The 9926-nt window shown below is 36.6% G+C and overlaps 2 protein-coding genes across 5 annotated transcripts in view; one reads left to right on the top strand and one right to left on the bottom strand.

The window, feature by feature from the left end:
* The window catches only part of LOC106744291 (dual serine/threonine and tyrosine protein kinase), an 8558-nt gene extending 2253 nt beyond the window's left edge, over positions 1-6305 (bottom strand). Inside the window, exons 1-4 of one of the 4 annotated variants that reach the window (XM_014618944.1) lie at positions 5730-6300; positions 3969-4144; positions 1426-3855; positions 1049-1192 (exon numbers count right to left, since the gene is read on the bottom strand). In XM_014618944.1, coding sequence (XP_014474430.1) covers positions 1049-1192; positions 1426-3855; positions 3969-4092 — 2698 coding nt within the window. In that variant the 5' untranslated portion in view covers positions 4093-4144; positions 5730-6300. Of the gene's footprint in view, positions 1-442; positions 1193-1425; positions 3856-3968; positions 4145-4509; positions 4734-5729 lie in introns of those variants that run through there. The other 3 variants (XM_014618943.1, XM_014618941.1, XM_014618942.1) reach the window with 3 other exon arrangements.
* A 1674-nt stretch (positions 6306-7979) lies between these two features.
* On the top strand, positions 7980-9212 carry LOC106744186 (histone deacetylase complex subunit SAP18). The gene is made up of 4 exons (XM_014618682.1): positions 7980-8338; positions 8461-8567; positions 8685-8879; positions 8992-9212. The coding sequence occupies exons 1-4, from the start codon at positions 8267-8269 to the stop codon at positions 9083-9085; spliced, it is 468 nt and encodes a 155-aa protein (XP_014474168.1). The 5' UTR covers positions 7980-8266; the 3' UTR covers positions 9086-9212.
* The last annotated feature ends 714 nt before the right edge of the window (positions 9213-9926 follow it).

The following is a 9926-nucleotide window of genomic DNA, read 5'->3' as shown; positions in this document are numbered from 1 at the left end:
ATGTATTTATTTCTTAATTTTACCATATCGTACTAGCACAAACCAAATTCATATACCAATAGGCATTGTATTTTGGAGTGATTTGAATTTTTCTCAGAATTCGCACATTATACGATTTGTATATATATTTTCAGCGTTTCAAATTATATTGTGCCGACAGTATATATAAAAGTGAGAAACTTTATTTATTCTTTCAACCAGATACATTTCATATTTAACTATCCATATTTCTCGATCGAGATAATTATACAGTTAATCATATCGGATGACAAATAATTTAATAGTTAAGGTATGCTTATTAACAAAATAAATATCTATGTATCTAAATAAAAATTTAACGCAATTAATATACATATAATTAGAGATAAAAGTATTTATATTATCAAATACTCGTATATCCATTGTAAAACTTGCGTAAAAACTTTATACGATGAGCCTGAGATTTACCATCAATATCACGTCTGGATTAATAAAATTGGCGCGATCTTTTCATACTAATAAACTATATATTACCTTACATGTATCGACTGTCTATATTTATTAAAAAAATAAAACTATATTTATAAAAAAAAAAAAGGAAAGCAGATCTTAACAATTCCGCAAAAAAGAAGATGCAAATTCAAACACACATAAAGTTTGTCACTTTAATACTGCGTTATGAAATACTAATATGAATGTCGTCGAGCAAGAATGGGGCCAAGAACAATGAGTCGTATTTCAAGCGCACTTCAAAGCAATAAATATAACAGTATTTAACTGTGTTTCACATTGCATTAACAGTACAAAGCTTGATTCATCTGATATCTCTGACATATCTAAATCATGAAGAGAGGAGGAACGAACGTGTTAGGATAGGCGAAATGTCTGGGCGGGTGACAAACGGGTATGAGAGTTCCGGTACCCCTGTAAACCCTAGGAAAAAGCAGACTAAATGCAGCGCCTCTTTGGTTATTAGGCTCTGCTAATGCTAGCGCAGGATTTGTTGGTTCGGATGATGACTCTGTATCTTCTAGCTTCAGCGAGTCGCTTTGTTGTTGTAAGGACTTGCCTCTTTCCGCTTTTTGCTGTATAGACTCTAAAACTGGTTGAATTGCACCGAGCAGTGGGCGTTTAGACGGCTCCCCGGACCAACATTGCTCCATCAGTGTCCAACATTCCTCATCGAAAAGTGACAGTCTTTCAGGTCTGATACCTAAGATGAACAATTAAGGCTTTTATTTTCTCGTATTGGCCGGTTATCGAATTATAACGTTGGAGGCCAAACAGTAAAAAGTAAATGGTAATTTTCATCCCAAATAACTTCCGACTATTTGCTTCCCCAAGACAAAAGGCATTGTGTACATTACAGTTTACATTTTGTATCAATGAACAAACGTATTTTCCTTAATACTAATCTGCATGTAACAGAGAATCGGAGTATCTTACCTTTCCGTACGCTTATCCATAATTGCTCTTTGTTGTGAAACTGTTCAAATGCATATGGTAAACGGACATTGCCGGTACATATGTACCAAAACAGGATCCCAAAGGCATACACGTCGACGCTGCTGTCGTAATGGCCAGACAGAAGCTCTGGCGCCATATGGATAGGCGTTCCCACGATACTTCCAGACATCATAGCTTCCGTGATACAAAATCCAAGATCCGTCAGTTTAGCCCTGTTTTCCATATCGAGCAAGACGTTCTTCAGCTTGATATCTCGATGCACCAGACCCTGTGAATGGAGATAGCGTATCGCTTCCAACACGTCTATCGCTATTTGTATGCGTTCCAGCCACGAGAGACCAGCGCGTAAGCCACAGTACAAATCGCGACTTAGTCGATCGGAGATCAACAGGACAGCTCCTGATCCGAATCCTCCGCCGTACGACAGATCTATGATCGATCCACGAAGTTTCACTATCCTCTTGTGATCCGGTATCGACCTGGTATAGTAAACTTCCATCGCAAGATCGTTCCAGTGCCTTTCGTCCGGCGGTACGACCGATTTGATTGCGCACAGGCCTGGGGCTCCACCCCAACCATCGCACGAGTATACCACTCCGTATTGTCCCCTTCCGATCTCCTTGCCGCACTGTGGGACCCCGAAGCGCACCGTATCCATCATGGACATGGATTCCAACGCGAGCTTCGCCAGTTTAGGTGCGTGATACTTTCGTATAGCCACCCTCTGCTCCTCTGTCCTCTCCAGATTTCCCGAGTAATAATTCTCCAGGGAGTCCATAGCATCCTGAAAGGTGTCGTGCGATGATTTCAGCTTTTCCTTGAACTGCGTGGATATTGTCCTCGCCAATCGCGCCGCCGACAATGAATTCAAGACGTCTACGGTGACCTTCTTCCTCCAGGCCATGTCCAAAGTCGGGGTCGGTGCCCATGGTAATGGCAGAGACTTGAAAAGTTGTCTCAACCTCTCCAAGAATGAATGCACAAAGGACGGCGATGAATTGCGCAATTCTATGTTGTACGCAGTAGAGAGTATTTGTTTCAATGCGTCACTAGCTAGTGGGTTATTGTCATGTTCATAACTCTTTTCCAGACTTATCAGGCAACGTTCAAGAGTCCCGATGAACGTTTCCCGAAGACAGTTGATCGAGTCTACGAGCTCCTTAGCGACTTTCTTGCCCAAGTGCCCTAACACGTATCGCTGAACTTCCGACGTTGCGACACGAACAGTAGTTGTCCATTCTATTCGTTCATCATCACTGACTGTGGTTTCACACTGGGAAATATCATTGGTAGACACCAATAAATCATTCTTCATCTCTTCAATGTTAACTTGTATCAACTCGGACAATGCTTCCTGCTGTTCGTTAACAACTTTCATCAGGTTGGCGTAAAGTTCGTTCTCCTTTTGTCGAGCATATTGTATTCTCCTAGGGGTAATCTGTATCTTACGTGCCATATCAAATGCGCTCAGAATAAATTTGCGTAAGCTGATCGTGTGTATCTCGCTCAACCGACTGCCGACACTAAAGAGATAGTTTTGCAAACAGTTACGAGTAAAAGAGAATATGTGGTCCATTTTGTTGCATGAATCCACTAGATGGCTCGAGTTAACATACTGATCGCCGACAAGCCACGTTAATTTGTGAACATCTACAGACTCGTCCATACCGAGGAATCCTAAGTTCGTTAATTGATCTAGCCATTTCAGACCGAGCGAATTCATTTTGTCAATGCTAATACTGTTGTCACTCTTCGGCTCGCTAGGATCGGTTGACACCAACCTTCGGTTTTGCAAACTGTGCTGCTCAGATTCAGTTAATTCCGCGTCTAAGAAAGAATCCAACGAGATATTTGTTAATGACGATATAAACAAAACTGGATAACACGGATAAGTTTCCTTCAATTCTCGCAATTCTTCCAAATTTTCCTCAGTCAACGGTTGCTCTCCAAGAGCGTAAAGAAATATAGGTAAAATTCGCAGTGAGCCCTTAGCAAGAACCTTTATGGCATCACTGTTTGGAACGATAAATATCTGGACGTCATCTTTTAGAATCGCTTGGTCTAACTTAACGTCCAGTATCGTCGGACAGTTGACATCCTCGCTTCCTGACTTCGTTAGATCTTCGATGGGAAGTGTGCTCCAGGGTTTCTCATTTGCTTGCAGTTTCTCGATTACTTCAAATTCTAAACTTAACGTGAGACTGACATGATTGGTGTGTCCATATGTGAGTTTGACCCATCTCCACGAACCATTGGACAATGGCAAGATATCAGCGGAGAATAGCTTGTTAACCAGTGAAGCTTTGGCTTTGTTATCTTGTCCCAAGACGACTATCGCAGGGAAATTATCGAGTATGTATGTCACTTTATTCAAAGCCAATGGCGGCAGTAATTCTCTGATGATATCTTCTGCAACAAACATATGAATAAGTAAAGTTCATTGACATGTGACAGCGAATAATTTATTAATTTTCTCTCTTTCATATATATATAATTTTATTTGATGTATGATAGATAATTACCTCCTGGGAAGAAATTTTCAAGATTTATAGCTTCCATGGCATGTTGCGTCTCCTCAAGAACATGCTGGAGCTGATTCTTGTTTCGATAATACTTTTTGAACTCCTTTGGTAATTTGCTTGCCATTTTTCCTATCTTCTACTAGTTATGCCTATATGTCCCACGAAATAGTCGCAACCTAGCAACAAGAAACCACAATTAGCAAAATTGTGAATGCAAAATAACGCAAAAAAAAAGACTTATGTAAATAAACTCTGAGAACATGAGTGTATTGTGAAGATTCATTGAACACGTTGTGTCAAATATACAATATTCAAGGTATCATCTGCACATTTACTTTCGGCTAATAAGATCAGAAGATAAATATGTTTTAAGTTATCTAGTCAGGTGGATTTACGGGGATCGTGCACTAATCCATCATCCTCATCGATAATACAATGACTGCGTTCAGCAGAAAAAGTAGCTTAGCAGCCAATGACACATCTATACAGATATACCATACTTGAAGTACTACTTGAAATTAATAACAGGATAGTCCAATACTTGGGGTCAAAAATTTAATATTTGGGCAACACTCATCCTCCATCTGTATCCTGATTTCCACAGTTGCTTTTGTTGCTTGTTTTTCTAAGGTACTGTGTACACTAATCACGTACTCGATTATGACATATATACTCAGATATTTGATTGCACTCTTATTTGTGTATAAAAATATTGTTTCCCGCATAAATACTTGCATCTTAGCTCGAATTATTTATCTATCATCTAACATCTAATTTTCATCATAAGAACCTTACATAAACACAAGTTTGATGTATGCTAAATCTGAATCATGTCTAAGAATAGTGCATCCTATATATACAACATTGCTCGTCAACAAAACCAATTACATCAGTCGGTAAAAAAATATTTGTGGTTTTTATTAGAATTCAAGGTGATTATCAATATTTACGTTGTTGAATTTAAATATGACAACTAAATTGTTCTATCGTCAACCAATTCTACGGGAGAAGAGAATTAAATTAAGAGAGATTTGTAATGATTTTCTGAAAAAATTATAATTAAAAAAAAAAGTGCTAAGTTTATACATAATTAACATTTTTATATGACTCTTAGAATACTCAAATCAGCATATGATAAATCGACCATTGAGAGCCAGTATTGCGGGTGTAAATGTATATAATCTTTAATCTTTGCATTGTAGTTAAAGTAAAAACCTAAGAAATATATTAAATGAAGACGCAAAATCTTATATTTAAAGATATTATAAATTTTATATAATTTACTTTTTTTTAATACTGAATTGTAAAAGCACGTGGCTAATCTGTCATTCATTTTCAGATTTTTTTCTGTAAGATATACGAATACTATTCTTAACACATTCTGTCGTACACGATATCTTGAGATATTTTAGAAGCTACTATTAGTTTTTTCAGAATATCTGAAATTAATCTGATAGATTCACTGGATACATCTGCCATCCGTACCAGAAACTTCCCAGGAACTTCCTTGAAAATTACTTTTTTACAGCACGCTGCACGTTGTATTTTCTTAAGTACTTAAAGTAAAAGCACGTGCACGTGCACTCAGTGAACACAGACAAAAAAAAATAGAAAGTTTACAAGACAACCTAGAAATGCAGCTATAAAGAATAAGCCACTAGATTTCTCAGTGATACCCGCATTATTTGAGAATATTGTTTTCACAAACGTTATTTTAGTTACAAATAGATCCATGATACGCTTATTTCGTTTCCTGCTTACTCTTATATTCACCAGTTGCTGTTGTTTACAATACAGTCGAGACATCAAAAGTACACATGTGGCGATAAGGGTTATGCGCGTAATCGGTTTTGCTCGCAATCAAAAGCGGGTAATCGCTACTTCGCACGATCCCTGGACTCGCAGCTCTCTCAACGTAAGACTTCACTGTGATCGCAGTCATCTGCGTAGAAACGATTTCACTGTCTGCAAATTTCTTATTCAAATAATCCGGAAGATAGCTTTTATGAGATCAATGTTTATTCCGTATACGACGCACGAACGAAACACCGTCGACGCATGTCAGTCGTAGACTAAACTGACTGTGACGCTTGGCGTCAGCAAGAAGGGAAGAGAAAGTTAAAGCAGGAGGGGATACAAAATCTACGCATGCACAATGGACAGATGTAGTTAGCCCTTTTTCTTAAGGTTTCTTTTTATTTTCAGGTAGTAAATTCCCACGTTACTATTGTTGATTGAAATACCCGACATTAGCGCCCTTCCTAACGGCAAACTTAGAGGGACTTTATATAATTTGTTATTCATCGCTCAATCTTGCATTTAACACATTCCCCTATCTCACATTCCCCTATCAAACCATTATTAAGTTGTCAGATACGATGTGTCATGATATGCGGGTATCAAGATGTGATGCGTTTGATCCGAAAATGCTGTAGCCGGAAATGGAAAATGTCTCACTGACTTGTCTTCGTACGTCAGCGTCTAAGAGCGCAATCGCATTTAGCACGATAAGTGTTTCGTCGTGTGACGTCATTAATATGCATATTATTAATGCAAATGTACCACACTTTAAACGCGCTGTTAACGCGGACGCCATTGACACGCTCATTCGTCTTTTACCGCATATAAAAATCGCAAAAAACAATACGATAAGTCGCATGCATCATTTACGTTCCATCTACACACACACGAACGTCCATTCGCAATCTCGCCGCGGCGTGATTGTTCTTCGTGGAAATTGACGTTTGTTATCAATCACTTAAATGTTACTTAAAGCGTTACCGTACCTCTCAAAAAACGGACATCACGAAAATGCAAAGAGTAGATTTCAGTTTTCGTTCGATCTCAAATAGATACTTCGAAATTTACCGGCAAAAACTTTCTTTTGCAACATTATGTCGATATATATATAACTTCTATCAATGGACTTTTGTTTATGCTGTACAATAATCGACTGTCTCATTACAATTTATTCATACATACAGTGTATTTCGTTGCGATAAAGGATACGCAGACTAAAAACGGCAAAGTAAACAAGCTTTCCCCTATTCATTCAGATAATAACCGCGCGCATATATGCGCACATATACATGCGATTTTCCACATTTTAAGAATTAAACCCACCATTAATCTTCACGCTCTATTAAACATCCACTTCTTTCTTTAAATCGACCGATAAACGATAATCGTAATCTATAAATAATGTCGAGCGAAAAGAAAGAATGTAAGAGACATGATGTACGTGTAAACTGAAGAGAATTTGTATAGCGACGGAACGAATGGATGTGAAAAACGATGGCGTTTTTATGACAACCTTTTGACGTTTTTATGACAACCTTTTTCTTACCAACGTTTTGTATGTGATGTTCTCTCAAACGATGTTGTGAAATTCTCTCGAACGAATGAAAAACTTCGAACATTCGAAAATATTCAAGGCCATAATCTGAAACTCTCATTTATTAAAAAGATAATTATAAGATATTACACAAAGCCCTTGCAAGGATCAATAAGAAAAAAACTTACAATAGTAAAAATCATACGCGTTATCGTATGAAACGTTATTTATGTTTAAAGAATGTACTGAATGAAACTGACATGTGTTGTTATCTGGGATGTATCAACTTTGAACTTTGGATTTTACTATATATAATTCGATACATGATTTCACTAAAATTAGCAGCACACGATACTTGTTTTCGTGCTGAATTGCTTGCTGGATTGGAAATACTGCATTCTGATTGACCAATCAGAACGTAATATTTCCATCCAGCAAGCAATCCGGCATGAAAACACAGCATCGTGTGCCACTGGCTTTAGTCCTAGTTTACAATAGATACTTTAAGCCTTAAGGGCTGGAGCTTAAATTCTATTTTCTTTATATTATAATCTTATAATTTACTTTAAATTCTATTAAATTGTAGATCCCGCTTTAAATATAAGATTCGACTATAAATAGGTTCGTTCGCGTTATTTTGACACTTTTGCGTCTTATGTAAAAATGTCAAAGGTGCAAACAACACGAACACACCTAATACCGGCCTCTAACAGCTAGGGACACTCCTAGAGAATACAGATGTGAGTTACTTAATTGTTCACCAGCTGGCGTTTGGGTTCGTCAGCTATACAACTGATGAATGGATAAACAGCTCTGGAAATAACCTAACCGAACTAAAGTCTGTGCGTTACCGCCATTTGTCTAAAGTTTCCTCGGAGACGAATAATCACAAATTTAATATCTTCGACAAGAAATAGTACTACGTAATATTTTGTTAGACATATTTGGTTACACAGTAGTTGAGATGACTTCTGCATTGGAATCTATGGTGGTCGATGAGAAACAACTTCCTGAAAAGCCGGTAGACAGGGAGAAAGTATGTACGACATAAGCATATGAGTATTTTGTTTAGAAATATCCTTTTTAGAAGTCTTGTAGATTTATGTGTATTTTGACAACTACAAGTGTGTATAAGTATTATATTTATTGGTATTTTAGACATGTCCGCTTTTATTACGTGTCTTTTGCAACACTGGACGTCATCATAACATAATGGAATACAGCAGAGGAAATGTTCCTTCGAATGAATTACAGATCTACACATGGTAATAATAATATATACATAACATATGAAAATGTGAGATTTCAATTATATTGCTATTTTGTTAATCAGTTTCAAATCACTTGGAGATTGTCACTGATAGGTTTGCTTTTATACGTAGGATGGATGCTACCTTGCGAGAAATTACAGGATTAGTTAAAGAAGTTAACCCAGATGCTCGTAGCAAAGGAACATACTTTGACTTCTCGCTAGTAACTCCTGAGTTACGTAATTCTGGCTATCGTATGCGTGAGATTGGTGTTACATGCTCTGGTCAAAAAGGTGCCGATGATAACAAGACTCTTGCACAAGCCAGGTACGTAACTAAATTTAAGTAGCAAGAAAAGGCGATTTACTATTATATTTATATATTGTAAACATTTTCAAATGATTAAATGTATGTATACTTCTTAAAAATATGATTATAGGTTCACAATTGGCGATTACTTAGATATATCAATAACACCACCTAACAGAATGATGCAACCAGCGATAAGACGTGGAGGCTTGCGTCAGTATTAATATATTAATATAAGATTTATAAGTTGTAATAATCACTATTATAATTAATAATAAGATTATACAGATAAAACTGCACATTTCCATAAGAATTTTCCAAGATATTGTTCTAATAAACAAGTGAAGCAATTTCTTCTCCTTCATTTTGCCAAAGAACAATGTTAAAACAGTACTGATATTTGCTGCCTAAGCTGTTTTTCCAAAATCTATTTTGTCTAGAATATATTCCACTAAGGATTGATAAGCAACAAATTCTGTTACCTATTCTATTTACTATACCTATTCTATTTATTTACCTATTCTATTTACTATTTTTCATACACCAACATTCCTAAGAATAATTTGGAGGCCTTGAGGTAATTGAAGGAGGATGATATTATCATCATGCTTAATAATACAATAGGAATACCTGGACATTAGTACGTAATGAAGTATTAATTTTATAATTTACAACTAACTCGATGTTTTATCACTGTCTGCACATACGCAGATCAACAATGAAATATAGATATTTCTATAAAACTGCATTTTTGCAGTTATCATGTATGCTGATGTGACAAATTTACCGACAGGAGGTTATTAAATAGTGAAGTTTCCTGCTAAATTTCATAAGACTAAAGATTTCATCTCGTCGGTGCATATAGTTTGGATTGCTATCAGTAGATAATTAGAAATCTAGTTCATCTATAGTACGGATTACATATTATCAACAACTGTTGGTCCTGTCGGTAAAATAGTATAACTATTAATGCCTGGAAATGATTGAAAGTACCGACATTATCGATTATTTCAATATCAATTTCTGGACGTTTAATTAAAAATGCAGCACATTCATTTCATAGAT

The sequence above is a fragment of the Dinoponera quadriceps genome, unplaced genomic scaffold (assembly GCF_001313825.1).
Source record: "Dinoponera quadriceps isolate SergipeBrazil2010 unplaced genomic scaffold, ASM131382v1 scaffold707, whole genome shotgun sequence".
NCBI lineage: Eukaryota > Metazoa > Arthropoda > Insecta > Hymenoptera > Formicidae > Dinoponera > Dinoponera quadriceps.
Note: the sequence above shows the minus strand (reverse complement) of the source record. Positions and strands in the feature narration are given on the sequence as shown.